The 20,822-nt window shown below is 39.9% G+C and overlaps 1 protein-coding gene across 6 annotated transcripts in view; it reads left to right on the top strand.

Moving 5' to 3' along the window:
* Positions 1-2,121: 2,121 nt before the first annotated feature.
* The window catches only part of LOC147165202 (discs large homolog 1-like protein), a 127,316-nt gene continuing 108,615 nt past the window's right edge, over positions 2,122-20,822 (top strand). For 3 of the 6 annotated variants that reach the window (XM_086088316.1, XM_086088315.1, XM_086088312.1), the window contains exons 1-5: positions 2,122-2,264; positions 2,411-2,578; positions 4,232-4,396; positions 12,345-13,197; positions 13,727-13,796. In XM_086088316.1, the coding sequence (XP_085944442.1) occupies positions 2,560-2,578; positions 4,232-4,396; positions 12,345-13,197; positions 13,727-13,796 (1,107 nt within the window). In that variant the 5' untranslated portion in view covers positions 2,122-2,264; positions 2,411-2,559. Of the gene's footprint in view, positions 2,579-4,231; positions 4,397-12,344; positions 13,198-13,726; positions 13,797-20,822 lie in introns of all 6 variants that reach the window. The other 3 variants (XM_086088314.1, XM_086088317.1, XM_086088313.1) reach the window with 3 other exon arrangements.

The following is a 20,822-nucleotide window of genomic DNA, read 5'->3' as shown; positions in this document are numbered from 1 at the left end:
TGTCTCATGTTTGTAATTTGGTGTTAAATTCAACTATTTTCAGTCTACTGCAATTAAAGGAATTGCCTCACTGTCCTAATAATTTTGCAAAGGAGTGAATGTCTAGGTTTTTATCTACTTTTGGATGAGGCCTGATAAAAGTCTGTGTGCGTGTGCGCGCGCGCGTGTGTGTGTGCTCCTTATGTATTACATTGATGGGGAAAAAAACAGTTTGACCATAAAAAACATTTTCATTTTCTTTATTTGAACAAATGCATTTGAGACATAATATCCATGTTAAGTCATCAATAAAATTACCTTTCACAAGCCACACCAAATGGCAAATAATCTTTTAATTGAAACAATATTATTAAATCAAATTTCCCACTGGTAATACAACTTCATTTAAACAAGAAAATATCACAAGGAGCAACAATAAAATAAGCAAACTTTGTCTGTGATGCATCAGAAGATGAATTGTAAACTCAACGTGGTCTTCAAAGTTGAGAGGTCAAACTTGCTAAGCTTTTAAAGCTTTCAAATCTCGCACGATGTCCTTACCTGCAATTGGGATTGGCTTTCCAGTGATCTTTTAACAGTTCCTGAAAGTTTGGGAACAATATATTTTCCCTTCATTTCCTTACTTCCTCCTTTGCTATGGATATTTGAAAGTTGCAAGGAGCAAAACGTTTTTTTCCTTCTTCTTCTCAAAACTAGGGATTTCAACCTGGCAATTGCTTTGTCCATTTTTAGATACGTCCATGTATTATACATAATTTTAAAGGGAATTATCGGTAAGCGTATAATTAGAATATATGAATGTCTCAATTTATTTTTTTTGACCCATGAAGACCTTTTTGCCAGTCACATATAGGCTATCAAAAGATCCAATTATTATTATTATTATCCATATTATTGTTGGGTGGGAAGGCACTCCAGAGACCCAACCATTTGTACACAAATAATTAAAAAGTAAAATGTCCACAACATGCATGAAATATCTGACCCAAGATGCCCGAGGTAGCAATTACTAAATGTATTTGCCTTTTACTGTACTTCTGTGACGGACAGTGGTTCTCGTCCAGTTTTTTCTTTTTTGAAAAGTACACCTTGAAAATAAATCATGTAGAGTTTGTTGTCCTCTCTGCACTTCATTTACTGCAATGCAATCCAATTTGAGTAGCTCTGAAGCAATCAGAGAACGGAAAAATGCTGACATCCCCCAAGGGCTTCGAGTGGCTGTGTTTGTTTTTTGTGTATCTTGTAATCTGATTGGTTCAGTTTCTTTAAAAAAAATGAAAGTTCTATTGTGTTGTTCTTATTGTACGGAGCCTTCAATTTGGAGTCTGAAGTTGTTGGGAAGTTTATCACTGATATGGCAACACATGGAAGCTGAAATCTGATTGGCCCAAAAAAATAAAAAATAAACCCACAAACGACTGCATGATGCGCAGCCAAGACATGCTATAAAATAAAGATATAAGATTGTTGGAAATACATGTATACAATATTTTACGAGGTTATACAAAATTTTTAATTCAGACCGTGCGATAATGTTCATGCCTTCAGAGAAGGCCTTGAAGGCCCTGACATCATGCCATTTCTTTATAGCCTATTCCATGCACATGCTCAAACCCTCCACAAGTTTCATGGAAACAGGCCAACTACTTTCGCTGTACAATAATCCTGTTGGGAGAGTCAGGCAGAGAAACTGCACAGAAAATTAACCTCGTTGCCAGATGCAACAACAGTTACATCACGTAGATATATCCTCATGGGTGGAGGGCAAGCATTCGATAGTGCAACTTTAATCCTGTCAAAACAATGCTCTATTCCATGACAGTACGAACGACCTCTTCAGATATGTCTGGCATGCTTGGACTGCAGGTGAGTCTGAGTCATTTCAGATATGTATTTATTTATTTAAGCTATGCCGACATTTCTCCCCGCTAGATAAAATATACCTAAAGTTTTTACTCCCTGCAAACAAAATCTATCAGGATTGATTGGGTGTGGAACCAAAGCCTTTTATCCACTGGTGCAATTGTGTTTAACAATGCTGGCAAGCTTCTCATTAGCAATGCCACTAAGACCAGCTTCAACAGCATTTTGAGCTGATGTTGAAGGTGTGTGCCGAGAGGCGTGTTTGTGTGTGTGTGTGAAAGTGAGTAAAAGTGTCCCTCCGCACCGCCTTGAAACCGGTCCGACAGTGTGGAGTCACCTGGGAGGAGAAAAAAGAGAGAATTAGCCTACCTACACTAGTTGAATTTACAACAGATGCGGACGTAAGTTAAGAAGTAAACGGCACGAGCTCAAAGTCCTTGTTCTAGCTGTTTGAATCCAACGCTTCGCTTTGAGCTCGTGCGCGCGCGCGTTTTACTTGTCATTCGTCTTCGATGAACTTTTGACTCATTTTTGCGTTGCTGAACAGCCAGGCCCCTTAAACAATCGCGTGTGTCCGTCTGGTGTTCGTTTGGAGGCGGCAGGCAGTCCAGACTCCTGGCTGGGACCTACGCTGACATTTGGAATAACACAGACAGAGACGGTCATTGACTCGCTCCAGCTTCGGGGAAAGGCATCATGCCTGTGCGACAGAAAGGTAGAGAACACTATATTATTTTTTAATCCTTGATTGTTTCACTCTGCCAGAGTAATGTCGACTGCATTTTAAAGTAAATTAGTTATTCTGCAAAAGTGCTGGCTGCTTGTGAAGTTCCGCTTCACGAAAGTGTTGATCACCGACTGATTATTTATTAACACGCAAGGCTACTACGTGAATTGTTTTAGTTTAGTTTTGCTCACATATGGAACTTAACACCACGACTACAGTATACTATTGAGCTAGTTGAAGGTAGATAATCAGTGGTGACTAATGACATTTTTCAAGCTCCAGATTCCATTTATTGCACCTGCCTACTGAATTGTCTGTCATGTTTGAAGTGCAGTCGACGACTTGACGAGCATTTTTATTTATTTATTTGGTGTTTATTTTTTTTGAGTGTGCCAGCATTCAATAGTTCACTTGCACCGTTGGATCCAATATAAGAGCTGTTTCAAACTCTAACAAAGGTAATAATTATAAGTTTTTGTGACGGCAATAGCTCATCTGGCCGCACCTCTCTGTGCGTTGTGCAGCAAAAATACAAAACACTGTAAATGAATATAGTAGTACACAGTCGAAAGAAGAAAAAAAAAGAACTACATTTTAAATGACACAATGAGAACTGCTGTCCATGGTCTACTATAATCCAGAGTTAGATGTGGCAGATTTCAGCTCACCTGTGATCTTTAGGAGGACAAGTGGTATAGAAAACAGATGAATAGACAATCAAATACATATTCAATTCATTCAACAAAAATATGTGTTGTTGTGGTTGTAGTTTGTGGTTACATGTAACGTTAAGCATCACTTCAAACCCTTACTGCATCATGCGCAGCCGCATCATACTGTAATAAGTTTGGATAACTTAAAATGCATTGTTGTATAGACAACCAAGAGCATTCATTCATTGAGCCATTTTCTACACTGACTGTCCTCATTAGGGTTGAGGGTGACTTTGGGTGAGAAGTGGCGGTGCCAGCAGACAGCTGCAGGGCACAACTAGACAAACAACCACTCACACTTACTGTTAGACCTATTGACAATTTAAAGTCTTCAATGTTTTCAGGATGTGAGATGAAGCCAGGGTACCCAGAGAAAACCTACACAAGCCAAGTCAAACCCCAAACTTTAAGACTGTGGAGCAGACCTGCTAACCACTGATGTGCCATAACTTCTTGATTCACATTATGATCCTCAATTAATATTTTTCCTTCATATTCCAACTCAAATGTTGTCATTCTGCTCATATAGCTACACTACACGTTATTATCTTTGTTAGGAAGATTTATTTATTTTTAATTGAGCTTTAATATTTGGCTGGATATCTCTGACAGCTTGGCTCGAGTCAGTTCTCCAGAGCTGTCCAGATTATGCATCTGTCACATATTCACAAGGATCGAATGAATTGCAAATTAAATAGGTATTTCTTTCTTGCCCCCATAATTAAAATTATTTGGAAAGTTGGAAATGTTTAATGAATTGAGTGGATGTAAAAAGTTATGATTTTTATTTGAGTTACATAAGGTTGCAGTTCTCAGCAAATTAACCATTAGCCAGTCTAAGCCACACATATTATTACTCTGTCTTCCTTCATGGAATAGTGCCAGGGGAAAATAAGTTGTTTATTTAATTTGTCTGTTTTTTATTCAGATGCTCAACGAGCCCTAGAGCTTCTCCAACAGTACCGGGCCAAATTAGATCAGAGGCAGCAGAGCCAGATAAAACAGGGCCCTGTTGAGGAAGATCACCAACTGCAACAGTCTCTGGACAGAGTCATCAATGTGTTCCAAAGCCAGCTCTTTGGCGCCCTGCTTGGTAAGTACAAGTATTTATTCATCTGTTTAGCAACTCGGCAAGTCACTACAGCCACAGAGCGATATACAGTACTTCAAAAAGCAGTTGCCATGTATTTAGTAGAATTTAGTAAGCATTGGATTTCCAGTAGGTGTTGAGTAATTGTTAAGCTATTGTTTATAAGGTAGTTAGTTACAGTATTTATTTGAGCTTCATGATGGTCTATTTTGATTGGAACGGTGTTTTTGGACCTCTAGATTAAGTGCAAGGTAATAGTGTGAATTGGTTAAAAACATGTGAAGTCAGGACTCTGAGAGAAGATGAATTGCTTTTGCTGTCTGAGTCTGGCATCTCCCTGTTGTAAACATTGTGGAAGCTTTAGTTTAATTACTAGTTGTTACTGAAATATAGCCCCCAAAAATCACAGTATAGGGGTTACATCATGGAACTCTTTGTAGAAAGCGGGCACATATACAGGAGGTGTGGCAAATATACTTTCAATTTCTTGTAAGATTTAGCAGTTTAAAGGTAAGAATGAAAGTCTTGTAAAAATGGGAACTTTTTGTTGTTGTCATTGTTATGTAAGAAGGCAGATACATTTTCCTACCAGGGATTATTGAAAGGCCTTGTTGTAAAGAAGCTGCCCGAAAGCCAGCCACAGGACATGGCTTTTGTTCCAAAGGTTGCTGCTTTTGAAAAGTGCATACATTTTGCCATAGATGACTCATGGGCTAAAACTGATGGGCACTTGATGACGGCCAACCCTTTACCAGCGTTGAGGACACTGGCTTATGTCAGCTAATGAACAGCTTGGCTCTACAATTTGTACTTCAGAGCCACTGCAATTTTTGGATGTATGTTTCCCAGCAAAATACGTGGCACACACTTATGTTATGTACTCTGATAGATGGAAATAAGGACACATGTTTCACTACTGATTTATTGATGTGTGATGTTAACACTGATAGTTTTGCTTTATGCAGTGCTCAGTTGGGCATTTACTTTTTTTTTTTTGCAACATACATTTTCATCCTCCAGTATTTCATGAATCCTTTCAAATTTTGTATCTCCCATGTGCATCCAGTAGAGCAGTGGTTCTCAACCGTGGTTCTCAAGTACCCCTAACCAGCCTGTTTTCCATGAGCCAGAGCCAACGCAGGTGTTTCAAACGATCAGCTGATCAACAAGCTGTGCATGAAGCCTGATAATGATCCTCAGCTGTGTTGGCTGTAGGAGACATGGAAAACGGGCTGGATAGGGGTACTCGAGGACGAGGGCTGAAAACCAGTGCAGTAGAGTGATAAATAGTTATTTCAGTAGAGTAAAAGAACATCAACAATGTGATCAATGCTGTCGTACAATTTCATGCACCTGCTTGTTCAGTCTTAGGTCTTTGTCTATCTGTACTCATTCGTATGCACACACCATTTGGTTTACTGTATCTTTTTTTATTAAGCACTGAACTATGGCTAACTTTTACATTTGATAAGCCATTCTAACTAAGTTAATAAATAAATATGGAATTCTAAATAAAGGATCTCTTTTTGATTTTTGTTATTTAGTAATGTCATATTTTCTTAGGGCAAATCTTTGAGTATTTTTTTTCCTCAAGGTGTACACAAACTACAGTTAACGAACACCACACTAATACAAAAAAAAAGTTACGGTTTATCTATACCAGTGTTGAGAAACAGGAATTTATTGTAATTGGTATCAACCCCCCCCCCCCCCACACACACACACACACACACCAAATCATCCTCCATTTGTATTATTACTTTATTTTTAAAAACCCAATTCGAAAAAAGTTGAATAAAAACAATGCAATTATTTGATTGATTGATTTTTAATTCCATGGTGTCAACAAATCTAAAAAAAGTTGGGACAAGGCCATTTTCACCACTGTGAGGCATCCCCTCTTATTCTTACAACAGTTTGCAAACGTCTGGGGATCGAGGAGACAAGTTTCTTAAATTTAGAAATAGGAATGCTGTCCCATTCTTGTCTAACGCGTCTCTCTAACTGTTCAACTGTCTTGGGCTTTCTTTGTTGCACCTTCCCCTTTATGATGCGCTGGCTCCTCTCAACGCGGAGGAGTAGCGGCTTGACCCTGAGTCCCTCCCGGATGACCGAGCTTCTCACTCTATCTCTAAGGGAGAGCCCGGACACCCTGCGGAGGAAACTCAATTTTGGCCGCTTGTGTCCGGGATCTTGTTCTTTCGGTCCCAACCCACAGTTTGTGACCATAGGTGAGGGTAGGAACATAGATCGATTGGTAAATCGAGAGCTTCGACTTTCGGCTCAGCTCCTTCTTCACCACAATGGACCGATACAGAGTCCGCAACACTGCAGACGCAGACCCCCGGGGCCCTGCCACCGAGGAGCTTTCCAACCACCTCAGTGACTTCGAACCACAAGATAGGAGAGCCCACCTCAGAGTCCCCAGACCCTGCTTCCTCAAAGGAAGACGTGTCGGTGGAATTGAGGAGGACTTTGAAGTACTCTGCCCACCGACTTACGACGTCCCGAGTCGAGGTCAGCAGCACCACATCTCCACTATACACAGTGCCCCATGGATGTAGGCCCGGCCACCAGGCGCTCGCCAACGAGCCCCGCCTCCAGGCCTGGCTCCAGAGGGAGGCCCCGGTGACCCGTGTCCGGGCAAGGGAAACGACAGTTCATTTATTTTATTGGTCATAGGGGTCTTTTGAGCCGGGCTTTGTCTGGCCCCTCACCTGGGACCTGTTTGCCATGGGTGACCCTGCTAGAGGCATAAAGCCCCAGACAACATAGCTCCTAGGATCATTGAGACACACAAACCCCTCCACCACGATAAGGTGCCGGCTCACGGAGGGGGTATTGCTGAGCCCTTTCTGTGATTTCCCTTACAGTAAGCATTCCTGTTTGTGGTGCAGTGCCGTTTAAGGGCCCGAAAATTATGGGCATCCAGTATAATTTTTCGGGCTTTCCCCTTACACACAGAGATTGTTCCAGATTCTCTGAATCTTTGATGATGACTTCAACCGTTTTGCAATTTTTCGCTGGTAAACACCTTTCTGATATTTCTTCACTATCTTTCTGTGCAACATTGGAGGAATTGGTGATTCTCTACCCATCATCGCTTCTGAGAGACACTGCCACTCCGAAAAGCTCTTTTTATACTCCATTCAAGTTGCGAATGGACCTCATTAGTGGTAACTGGTCTTCCAGCTGTAGTGCAATTGACTTCTCCAGCCTCTTATTGCTACCTGTACCAACTTTTTTGAGATTTGTTGGCACCATGAAATTGACAATCAACATATTTTTCCCTTAAAATGATACATTTTCTCAGCTAAAACTTTTGGCCTGTCATCTATGTTCTATTCTGAATAAAATATTGAAATTTGGCACTTCCACATGATTGCATTCAGTTTTTATTCACAATTTGTATAGTGTCCCAACTTTTTTGGAATTGGGTTTGTAGATTTTCAGCTTGCAACCCAGAGCAGAAAAAGCTGATTGATTGGCTTTTGTCAGGCACATATCCGTTGCATCTGTTCGTGTAAATATGCTCACAGCTTTATCACTGTAATCAACCTGATAGCCCTAGCTTTATGTATATCCCCTATATCCCAGTGAGGTAATATGAATTGGTGGAGGCTTGTATGGGGTTGTGGGCAGGCCCGGACTGATACGGTGGGAGCACCGTGATTTTTCCTAATTGGCCGCCAGGGGGCACTTTTTTCATTTCGGTCCGCAAGTTCATTTCAAAATCAGCAATTAAAATGCTTTTGGTAGAGACCTAGCCAGATTCAGAGTGACTAACTTGGAGTGGCCTGCATTTTCCCGCTTGTTTGGCCTAAATTATGGACATTTTGGCCGCTATTTTGTGCAGAATGGATCATATGCATTTTTGAAGCAAGCGTCAGTACATTATTCTGTCTCTCCTTTTCTCCGTCTTTTTCTACCTCACCTACACCCTCTCTCTCTCTCCCTCTCCCTCTCTCCTTCCCTCTCCTGTCATGTGACGGTCATGAGCTCTCTGCTCACTCTGTCTCCCCTCCCCCACCCTAGCCAGGCTGCTGGCCGACACACAGCCAAAATAATTAAATACACTCTCAAAAGTAAAGAAAGTCAGATAGCCGAAAAAAGTGGCGTAGAAAGGAGTCACTTTGTCGCTCTCTCTCTGTTCCTCTCCTTATTGCGCTGATGTGCTCTCCCCTCCCCCACCCTCGCGAGCGCCCTCTAGCCGACACTACAACCAAACAAGACACTCCTGTTAAAAATAAATAAATAAATAAATAAAAAGGAGTGGAGCTGACGCGCCAAATGTGCCCAAACTCAAATGTATAGCCCTGAAGTGCATGCCCCTGGAGAAGACCAAGCAACACCAGAGTATAAGCAACACCAGAGTGCAACACAAAAACAAACAAAATAATGTGTAAATAATGGTCCAATAGCATGTTTGGCTGATCATTTTTCTACTAGTAATTTATTGTTGTGGTATTTAGGAACAGTAGGTTTTACATTGAGGGGAATAAACCCCATGCTGCTCCACTAGAAAGAAGAGATAAATAGCAGGGCTTGATCTGCTTTTTGGGATTAAAAATAATAATATAGTAATTACATTGAAAACATATATAGAAATGACTAGTTTTTAAATGTGACTGAAACTAACTTTTGCATTTTGTACCAAATTTTGTAATCCCTGCCCTTGCTAATAGTAATTCAAGCACATTCTAGCGCAAGAAAGTTAGTGTGATTGCAGTTCATTATTTGAGCTCTCAAAAAAAATTGAAAATTTGTTTTGTACCTTGCCTTATTATCTCTTTATGTAGGTTTTATGTTTAGAAAATATGACAGGTGGTCAAATCAATTTCTTTAGCACTCTTGACTTTATTTTTTATTTTAAAAATTTTCATAATTGTTCAGATAAACTGATCGTAATATAGTAAATGATTTTAATTTTTGATCATATACAACATAACTATTGACATTAGGTACTTATTGGAATATTTAATCTATTTTAGATTGATACATTAATACATATGAAATATACTTAATCTTTAAAACACTGTAAACTTAAGTGGGCCGGTCTGAGCCATGAAACTCCAGGGCTGAAAATGAATCCCTGTCCAGCCCTTGTTGTGGGTAGACTATTTAATAAGATGAATAGTAGAAAAGTAGAATATAGTAAGTTCCACTATAAATACAAATCTGTCTGTGCGTCCCAGTAGGCTACCAAATGTACTGGGCTGTGGACCGGTTTTGGGGACCACTGGTATAATGCTTGTAACATAAACATACTGGATGTGCGTGCAAAGGTGTACTTATAGTCAAGTCAAGTCAGGTAAAATCAGTGTAGTAATAATAATAATAAAAAAATAAAAAAAAACATCCATCTTGGTGCCATTTGTTTTGGAAAGGGAAAAGGACAGCTAATTTACTTTTCTAGCTGAGTAGCATCTAACCCGCCACTAGAGGCCACTAGTGTATTATAATTGGCCAATACTAAAAACAACCAACCAAAAAAAAAAAAAAACATGCTAACTGACCTAAAACTTCTTCATCGGAGCAGGAATGATTGAATTAAACTATTCTGATATATTGACTAACGTAGATGTACGTTATTTATCATTACTGTGTAAAAAATAATACCAAACCTAAAATGGATGGACCCCCCCTCCCCCCAAATACTATTGAAAAACATAACTGAATGATGAATATACAGTAGGCCTCATTGTACACGTCAAAAATGTTTCCACTGAGAGCCTAATACACAAGAAAAAAGGTATGTGGTAGCACTTTGATATGAAAAACACCCTGGATCATTGCTTTCTGTTAAGATGGTGACAGAACAAATAGTAGTTGGAGAAGCCAGTGGCCCTGGATCCCCCAAGAATACTGTCGACTTGCCAGTACACTGCCTGTTGTCTTGTACATTGATATTATTACAGTGATTTGCTTTAAAAGTTGGACCTTTTTGTTTTTTCGCACTGCAAAAAAATCTGTAATTTTGTTGAACATTCTTGCTTGTTACTTTACTGTACATTTGTCACCAGTGACCCAAGCGCACTGCTTTTAGTCTAACAGATCAGCACCAGCAAAAAAAATTAGCAGACCTTTAGGGCTGACTCTTTGGCTTAGAAGCTTTTAAATAATAATTTCATTGGCTTCTGAAAATAAGTGATAGCTCTAAATAACTCTAAGATAACCCTACCTAGTACTGTCGAAGGAATATCTTGCTCTGATAACATTGTAGCACTCTGGCAAAAGCATTATAGCACTTTGTTTAATTGCATTTTGAGTGAACCGCACAGAGTGGATAATGTTGACTACAATGATTCCCTGGTGATTACGTCACATGAAGTGTCTGAGGCAACTGCCTCCCTGCCTAATAATAAAGTGAGTAGCGCAGATCAGGTTTCTGCTGAACATCTTAATTATGCTAGTATGAGGTTAGCTCATCTCCTTGCTCTATGCTTTACAAGCCTCTTGTTTCATGGTCTTCTCCCAGATTCAATGCTCTCTGTTATGTTGGTCCCCGTTATCAAGGATAAAGCCGGCAAAGTGGGCAGCCTGGATAATTATAGGCCTATAGCACTAGCCAGTGTACTGTCTAAAGTGCTGGAAAAAATCTTGCTGTTCAGGCTGAATTACTTTATAAAGACTACAGATAATCAATTTGGATTCAAAGGTAAACATAGTACAGGCATGTGTATTTATGCTTTAAAGGAAATGGTTAACAAGTATAAAAGTAATAATTCATCCGTTTTTGTTTTATAGATGCTTCTAAGGCATTTGAACATATTAACCATAGGAAATTATTTGAAGAATTGGATCAGAAAGGTGTGCCTAAATACTTGGTGAGGATCCTGGTTTACTGGTATGGCCATCAAACCATGCAAGTAAAATGGGGGAGTAGCGCTTGGCCCCATTTGGTGTTAGTAATGGGGTGAGGCAAGGGGGAATTCTTTCCCCACTGCTATTTAATGTGTACATGGATGATCTTTCCAAACAGTTGAGGGTCTGCAAAACTGGTTGCATGATTGGAAACTTATTAGTTAACCATAGTATGTATGCTAATGATTTGGTGATTTTTACTCCCAGCAGTACAGGACTCCAACAGATGCTAAATAAATGTTCACAGTATGGTGTACATCACGATATTAAATATAACGCTATTAAGAGTGTAGTAATGATTTTTCGAACAAAAGAGGATGCATATCTGAATTTCCCAGATTTTGAGCTTTTGAATAATAATCTTGCACTCTGTGATAAAGTCAGATATCTTGGTAATTTCTTCACGGGCAAAATGACTGATGATGAAAATATCTGTAGGTAGCGCCGGGCCTAGAGCATACTGTACTCTGTATACGGCACATCTGTGGTTAAATTATGGCCGAACTAGTTTGCAAAAAATCAAGATAGCATATAATGATGCACTGAGAGTATTACTTAATAGTCCTCGATGGACTAGCACGAGTGAAATGTTTGTAACTGAAAGGGTTAACACATTGCAGGCGGCACTAAGAAATATGATCTTTAAATTTGTCTGTCGGCTAAATGACTCGAATAATGAAATTATTGTACACTTGTCAAACATCAGTTTAAGTGCTGCATGATACCAGTCCCAGTTCTGGAAACATTGGTATTGTTGTCTTTTATATAATGCTTCCTAGTGTATTTTGGTATGTGTATTTTTACTCTTCGATTTTTATTGTGGAGTTGGTTTGTTTGTGGTTGGATTTTGAGTCTGTAATAAAGCATCATTATCATCATAATGTAGGTACGTTAAATTTTATTTGTGTACTTTACATGTTGCAGGTTAGACTTTTTACATATCTGATATATGACCAGGATTTTAGTGTCCCTGTTTCTTTCCTCACAGTATATTTTAGCTGACACGCACGCGCGCACACTAACTGCTGTAATTGTCAATTCAACAGTTGTTAGGTCATGAATTTAAACTGTCCTTGTTTTTTTGCAGACATTCAGGAGTACTATGAGTTAACTATCCTTGCTGACAGCCAAAGTTCAACCGAACTGACTGCTGACACAGTGACACCTCCCTCCTCCGACAATCTAGTAGCACAATTTACGGCAGTGCCAGAGCCGACTTTTAGTCAGCTCCCTCCGCCAGATTCAGGAGGACCAAACCAGCCAAAATGCATATCTCCAAAACCCAAATCAATCAAGTCTCCTGCTCCTCCAATCCCATCTGTGGCACCCACAAAACAGCCAGTAGTGTCCCCTACATTGCAGTCTTCTATTTCTCAGCCAGAACCAGCCAAGGTCAAGTACCGTGCCCCACCCCCTCCATTCCAGGATGGGGTCTTGATGTCTACTGTAACGGACATTTCTAAGCCCTCGTCCCCTTCTGCACCCACAACGAATAAAGGTGTGGCATCGTGCACAGACCCTCCATCAATTACACAGAATGCGATACCACAAAATGGTACCAACGAACCTCTTGATGCCACCAACACCATTTTGCCTTCAGAATGCTCCTCCACTACTCCTGAACAACAAAAAAGTCATACCAGTGCAACTGACCTAGCGACTGTTTCAAGCCTCGTCACGGGAACCATCCAAGGTTTAGTGTTGCACTCTATGCCAGACAATCTCACCCAACCCAGCACCAGTAATCACATCAGCCCATCTACCAACACAGTCGCAGATGCTCCCATCCTCACTTCGACTCTTTCGGCCAATGAGGAACAAGGCTCAGGCAAAAATACACCAAAATCAAGTCCTAAGACTCCCAGCCCCCTAAAACTTACATTTGGTAGCCACAGTCCTACCAGTCTCTCAGCGCAACAAAGCAAAGGACCCCATAAGAGGTATTCAAGCAGTTTAATTTATATCTCCTTAAATCACATCTTCATTTATATGCTGAACATGGTATATATTCGTTGTTCATTCCATTACAAAACCCGTTAAAATTTTCAACATTCTCATTGTCTACAAACATATTTCTTAAAAATATGCCACTGTCGACTGGTTACACTGGTTCGAAGTCCTCCTGCGCCGTCGTCAATCGCGTGATTTATTTCATAACTCCCGCAAATCTGCGTAAGCCATAAATGCTCAAATAAAATTCCATGACATGCTACGAGGCCCACGTCACCCTCTCGTGTATATTCTGATGCATTTCATCGGCTAAGAGAACAAGAATTGGTCAAAACAAAACAAAATGACTTATCCGAGATCACGGCTTTAAAGGGAGAAGAGCGCTGGAGCGCTTCCGGCTTTAACGGTAGAAATGCGTTCGCACGCTCCCGGCCTTAATGGGTTAATAGCTGTGATTTTTCTAATATCACGTTCCTACACTCACCTTTTTCCTCTGAACTCTCTTTATATTATAACCAGCCATGGGCCACTGAAAGTCATCTCCTCTCCCACTAGCCCTGGTCCAGCCAGCCCAAGCCCAGGGGTCAAGGTAAGACATGTATTCTATTTTTGCTGTCAATGGAGAGCCACAAGCTCTTTCGGAGCTCTTGGTCTTTGGTTCGAGTCCCGCTGTGGACAATTGAAATGGTAGCTAGAGTCAGAGAGATGCTAGTCTGCATCCTGACTTCTGTTGATGTGCCCTTGACTGTGCACAACATGGCCTGTCTGTCAATGTGGCGGACTTGTATTTTACAGTACTTAGTGAGTTTTAGGCATACTGCGCAGAAATGTTTCACATAACACTCACAGGATGAGTAAACGATCTATCGATCTATCGATCGATCGATAAGATAGATAGATAGATCTATAGATCTACAGATAGATAGATAGATAGATAGATATCTGGCTGCTTATCGACCAGAATGTCCCTTTGCGCCCACAGTCCGAGTATTCCCAGTGTTGGGAACGTTATAGTTACTAATTACTTGCTTAAAAATAACTGAGTTAGCAATTGAATTACTTCATAAAGTAACTCTTTGCCCAGCAGAGTAACTATTTTCACTACTTGAAAAAAATTGCTTTGTATAAAATATTTTGGATATATATATATACAGTGCTGCTCAAAAATGTGAACCACTTGAGCAATTTGGACTTTCCATTTGTTTCAACCTGATTTTGTTGATCTGAACCATTACATTTTATATGAAATAACAGGTGTAGGTTTATCAATTCAATGCATTGTTATTTTAAAATAACACTGACAATTACTACAATCCTGCCTAGAAGTGGATGACCTTCTAAAATATCAGCAAGAACCACAAGACAAATGATAATTCAGGTGAAAGCCAACCTGTGCATCACATTGAGGGATTTGCAGACCTCTTTTGCTGCACCTGGGACACGTGCATGCTTCAACAATCAGAAGAAAAGTCAATCGACAAGGCTTTCATGGAAGGCTTGCTAGGTAGAAGTTAATCATAGTTTTAATGTAAACACACTGGCTTTGATTGGCTGCCATGATTAGCAATCTTGAAGATTGGCACCTGCTGATGACGTCACACTACAGGTTCGAAGGGGCTTTGTGGTTTTGGGAATCTGATTGTGGTTAATAGTTATTCACAGGGAAAACATGGACATGTTTTTAGAAGAAATATTACATTTTATATGCATTAAATTTTGATTATATCCGGTATACTTGATATGAACTGTCGGGCCATAAGCGGAAGTGACGTAATACACTGAGTACATGCCCCCACTCCCCCCCCCCCCACCCCCAAACCATCCACCCAACCCCCCTTTTCATTCAGAAACATGAACATAAAACAATCATAAAAATGTAACTCTGTATTTTATATGGAGACAAATAATCAAGGTAAACGGAACAAAAAATGTTTCATGTTGTTCAATTGGAGTTGTCGTAACGTGGCATCATTGGAAGGCGCACAAAACTCGTCCAGATGCAATCTTGCAGGCACAGACTTGCATATGTCCGTGCTGGCAGGCTGGCCATAACTGATGCATGAACATAACATATATTAATCGAAAGTCTGTGAGCTGGTAGTGGCAATGGAGTCCTCAGAAATCAGCAACCTTTTTGTGGAGCCAGAACGCAATACGCGGTAGTTGACTCATACACGACGATGCCGGATAGCATGTTGCCCTGGCGGTCATTTGGGATAGAACGAGCTACTAGGGATGTAACGATATCCAAACATCATGATACGATATGAAGGTCACGATACGATAATGATCACGATGTTGTGGGGAGGTTGGCGATATATAAAAAATTAAAGTTACAATTTTGTAAAAAAATTAGCTCATACAAAAAACAACAACACAATATTGTGCTATTCTACATAACAGCAATTCATCTAAACAACCTACAATCTCTTATAACACTTAATATTGAGGCACTTGCTAATGCATGCACACATTGAGTTCCTATACAATGACTCACAAGGCTTGTGAACGTAAGTGGAATGTAATATGCTTGAAGCATATTACGTTCCCCTTCATCTGACCATTAGCGTGGGTTTTAAACAAAGAAGGACCAAAACATACCTTATGAAAATTAAACTGCACTAAAAAAACTTGCCACCAGATGGTGCTAGAACTACACGAATGGAAATCAATCTGACTTTTTTTATATTGTGACATGACTATGACAATACTGTGGCAGTTTTAATATTGCAACAATATTGCCGTTATCGTTACATCCCTACATCTACATACTTAACTGTCATTCTGTCTAGCAACGGCCTCAAGGGTAGACTCTTGTTTTGTCACTCACTGGTTGAGTCAATATCCCGGGTTACTGTCCGTCACAGGTTTGTGTTTTCCAGACTTGTGACATTTGGTCATTTACTCTCTGCATAGCAGAGCATTGCCTTACAGTTCAGATGTACAGCACTGATGCCACACGCACGCACACACACACACCCACCCACACACCCACCCACACACACACACACACACACACACACACACACTGTTGGCAATCATACAAATAGACTACACGGTTTAAGCCTTAAATGCATCTAGTTAATCACATTTATCTTTACATTAAGATAATGAATTAAAAACACTGGCTTTTCCCAGCTAAAGACAGGTAGGTTACTGCTGGGGAATATACTACATCCAATCTTAATCTGCTCGAAATCTTTCCTCGACTCATCACCTTGTTTAAGCTCTCACTGTGTCTTGTGGTTTTGACCACCACATTTTAAAAATCAAAACACTGTATGTAGTTACATTTATTTCAAATTTACTGTCAGATCTTCTGTAAATTGGCAAAATTGACATTAATTTGCAAATGTTACATTATATTTAAATCTTGATATTCTCTCTTTTTTTTTTTTTTACCAATACAATGTTATGATTATTTATTGTCCTTCTTTTGGTCCTATTGTAATTGTATGGAATGTGCTGTTGTTGCTGGCCTCCCGTGATCCAAGAGAGCAAGAATCCCTCATAAGAAGCTTAGTATAGGCTGCTTATAGACTTAAGTGAGTTGGAGCTATTTTAGGACAGACAAAGAGGGAGAAAAAAAATGAGAGTAGGATTCACTAAGGTTGACACACCTTCTAAACTGCTGGTGCAGTTGTAGTATTGTAACTGGGAACAGGACTCGCACTGACAAGGAGAGGATATTAGATAACTTCCCAATCAATTTTAAGATTGTTGAGCACATCTGCAGCAGGACTATCTTTGTCCATATCAAAAGTCAAGTTCTCAAGACTCTGTAGGCTCTACACCGGTTGTGAAGAATTGGACTGTGTCACTAGATGTTGAGATGACCCTTCCTGTTGTGCATCTGACAGCGATTGGGCTACCACAAGTGCTCCATGTCAAGATGGACCATCAAAACTCGACATCTTCACTCAATGTAATGTACCTTCATACATTTAAAGTAGAAACAGTATATTAGTGGGGCTATTAAGCTTGTTTTAACACCTTTATTGTCATTTCACAGTCAAAAACAGCAAAACCAAATTAGCATTTTAAGGCAAGATATGTTACTGTTATCTGTATACTGTATAATTGCACATGCACAAAGATGAGTCTTCAATCCCTTTGAAAATATGCAATAATATACTATAGAAAAAAAAAAGTACAATATAGCATGCATGAAAATGTTTTCTCATATATTTTAGCCAATACTGTGTTAACTACAGCACTGAATATGAAATACAGTACAGTATGCAGTAGTTTCTTTATCATACATGCCCCCTAAATCTACATGGAGCAAGATGTATGTCAGTCGAGCAAGATCCAATTCCTGATCCTCTTTTGCAATTAGCGATGCCTGAAGTCATGAGGACTCCCTGTGTAATTACAAGCTATTGGGCAAGTGGCATGTTGCAGGTTTAACTTGAAAGGATGACAACTGTTTAATATTAAACTTGGAACACACTATACCCAACACTCTCCATAAAGATGATGATGGTGATTTTTTTGTTTTGTTTACTAATTTCAAATAAAATGAAATAAAAAAGGCAACTATCAAGGAAAAATGTCATTCTAAATATCTGGTAGTAAAACAAAATTTCAAGGAATGTATACTGTTTTTGTGTATATCGTACTGTACAAAGTTGTTTACGTCCATAGACCTCCTGTAAATGCTTATTTGTGGAAGATGCTACTCCAACACAATATTGTTCATACAGTTACATTAACCTTCATTCAATGAATGTAAATGTATCATATCAAATAACCTCACAGACTAATACTCTCTTGGCGTGCATGCATCACAGTTGACTAACCATCTTAGCGGGTTCATTATTGACATAATCCGTTAATGTTTTACTTGTCGGATTGTGACTTGAGTGTGATGCTTACTGAGGGTCAGCGCTGCCTATCACTGGAGCTAGCATGGGGCACAATCTATTGAACATTTTAGCGAACGCATTTTGTATTTATTTTGATCACGTGTCTATTACGATACATATTTATACTGAATTATTGCCCAGCTCTAAGTTATGACTATATATATTGTCATTTTTAAATGTATATGTTGACAAGAAGAAAAATTTCACCATTCTAAGTCTTATCCTAAGTGATTGAAATGTGGATTTTGCTTTAAAATGTATCAACGTCGTCTAAGTTAATATAAATGTATGCTTTGACTAAAATCTGTGAAATGGCGCTGTAACACATTATTTACAGTTTTCAAACACTGACATAAATGCAGGTCATGTCTAAATTAATGTTGAGGGTTTACTTGGCAACATGCAAGACTACTTAGTTCTGGAGATGTTTCATGTGCAGGATGTCTCCTGTTGAATTTTGATGCCAATCACTCATAGCTGTAGTCCAATTTGGAGGCTGTAGTCACCAGGGTCAACTTAAGCAATGCATCTAAACAAAAAGTTTGAGTCTTCAGACCTTATGAGCAGCTTGTGAACTTGGTTCAGTATTTTGCCTTGCTCGCGTGCTTGTGCGCTTGCTCCCTCATGGATGAGTGCTCTGTCTGTCTGTCTGTCTTTCTCTCTCTCTCTTTCTCTCTCTCTTTTCTTTTCTTTTTCTTTTTCTCTCTCTCTCTCTGTCTGTCACTGTTTGTCTGTCTGTCACTGTCTGTCTCTTTCTCTCTGTCAATGTCTGTCACTCTCACTGTTTGTCTGTCTGTCAGTCGCTCTCTGTCTCTGTCTCTCTCTATCTAAAAGATATTGTCTTCACTTCTGTCTAATTTTACAGTATTTATTTCATTACATGGTTTTACTGACAACACAGTTTTTTCTGAACAGAGTCTGAGGCTGTGTTAACACTGCAGCTCAATTTCGATTTTTTTCACAAGTATCTGATTTTTGTCAAGCAGTGTGAACGGTACAATTCCGATTTTTTTCACACATGACTTGGGCCTCTTTCGTACGTGGATATAAATCGGATATGTATGCGATGCGTCTGCACTGTAAAACACTCATCCGCACGCATCCGCTTCATACGTCATCAGAAGCCGATATGCGCTCTGCGCGAGCGGGAGAGAGTGCTTGGAAGAGAGACTTTTTTTTGGGGAGAGAGCTCAGTATTGTTCATTTGGTAATTTTACAGATTCGTCATGTCATCATCATTGCTCTCTCTCTCTCTCTTTTTTTAATGTATTTATTAATTTTTATTTTATTTATTTTTATTTTGTGTGTGCGCGTGCTTGTGAGTGTGTACTTATGAATTCACCTAAAACCTATTAAAAAGCCCATACGTTCACCTAAACCGAATACTTCAGAATCCAGCTAGTCGTGAGGTTGTCAGGAGACCCGAGGAAGGTTCAAAGAAAAGAAAGGAAAGTGAAATCCAGCACCGACCAGACATCACCTACTACCCACCGGGTTACCAACCAGAGTCTTTCACAAACCCCAGAAACATCTAAATTCCAACAAATTAGGGAGACCTCAAGAGACCAAAGGAGAGACTGAGGAAAGGAAGGAAGGATAAATGAAGCAGAGTGAGATCCACAGACATCAGCTTCCACTGATTCAACGACCAGAGGAAGAAGCAGATTGTGTTTGAATTTCGATAGATGCTGGTGTGGTGGATCTGGCATGCATGAAAAGCTCCACCAAAGAGGGGAGCCATCGACCCCGGCCAGGACAGAGCAAGCACAACCCCCCAGGGTCCCCCAGGCCACGGCAGCGCCAAGGCACAACCTCCGGGCCCCGCAGAGATCAAACCCAGGAGCCAGGAGCGCCCCCCACCCCAACACGAACCGCACCCCCAGCCTAACGCAGCAGGACGGGGCTCGGCAGGCCCGCCAGGCACCCCACCGGCCCACCACAACCCAGCCCCTATTAACAAAGTGTATTGTGCAAAACTAGTGCAGTGAGTTAAGAGGAGCGACCAGCGTAGCCCTTCCCAACCGCGCGGGGGCAGGAGGCGCACTTTTTTCGCGATAGTAAGGGCTACAAGTGTAGATTGAAATTGTTTACGTGGTAAGTCAGTTGTTGTTAGGTCACCTAGCAAACACAAGTTTGGAGATAAAGGTATCCTACAGTCCAAGATAGCGGAAAGTTTTTCTAAGACTTTAGTCCAGAAATACATAACCAGAGTGCATAACCATAAAGCATGAAACTAAGTGTCTGTAGTGTTTTGTAAACACTGGAGACAAATGTCGGAGATTGAGAGCCCCATTTTCTTCATCATATATTGAGTAATGTATGTTCTATGAATAATTTTATATTGGATAAGTTTTAAATTTGTGTTTTGTCATTTTAAATACGTTTTCACAAACTTGAATCAACCAGTCAGATTTCGGAGCTGTAGACAAGTCTGTTTCCCATTTCGAGATGGGTAAAGACTTTTTATCAGTATACGAAAGTAACTTATATATTCTTGAGAGTTTTTTTGTTGTTGTCGGAGAATGATTGGTAATATCTTAGCTAAAACAGGCGGTTGGAGCGTACCCCAAAGTGTTGGAATTTGTTTCTTTATCATACTTTTAACTTGCAGATAATGTAAAAAATTTCCGTTTTTTATTTTGTATTTTTGGAGCAAGGATGTATATGATATAAACATATTATCTGAGAAAAGATGGTGGAGATGTGTAATTCATTTCTGCTTCCACACACCTAAATAAAACGATTGG

This window comes from Leptonotus elevatus, chromosome 11 (assembly GCF_054856555.1).
Source record: "Leptonotus elevatus isolate MCC_2025b chromosome 11, RoL_Lele_1.0, whole genome shotgun sequence".
NCBI classification, from domain to species: Eukaryota; Metazoa; Chordata; class Actinopteri; order Syngnathiformes; family Syngnathidae; genus Leptonotus; species Leptonotus elevatus.
This window is presented reverse-complemented; position numbering and strand designations above follow the sequence as displayed.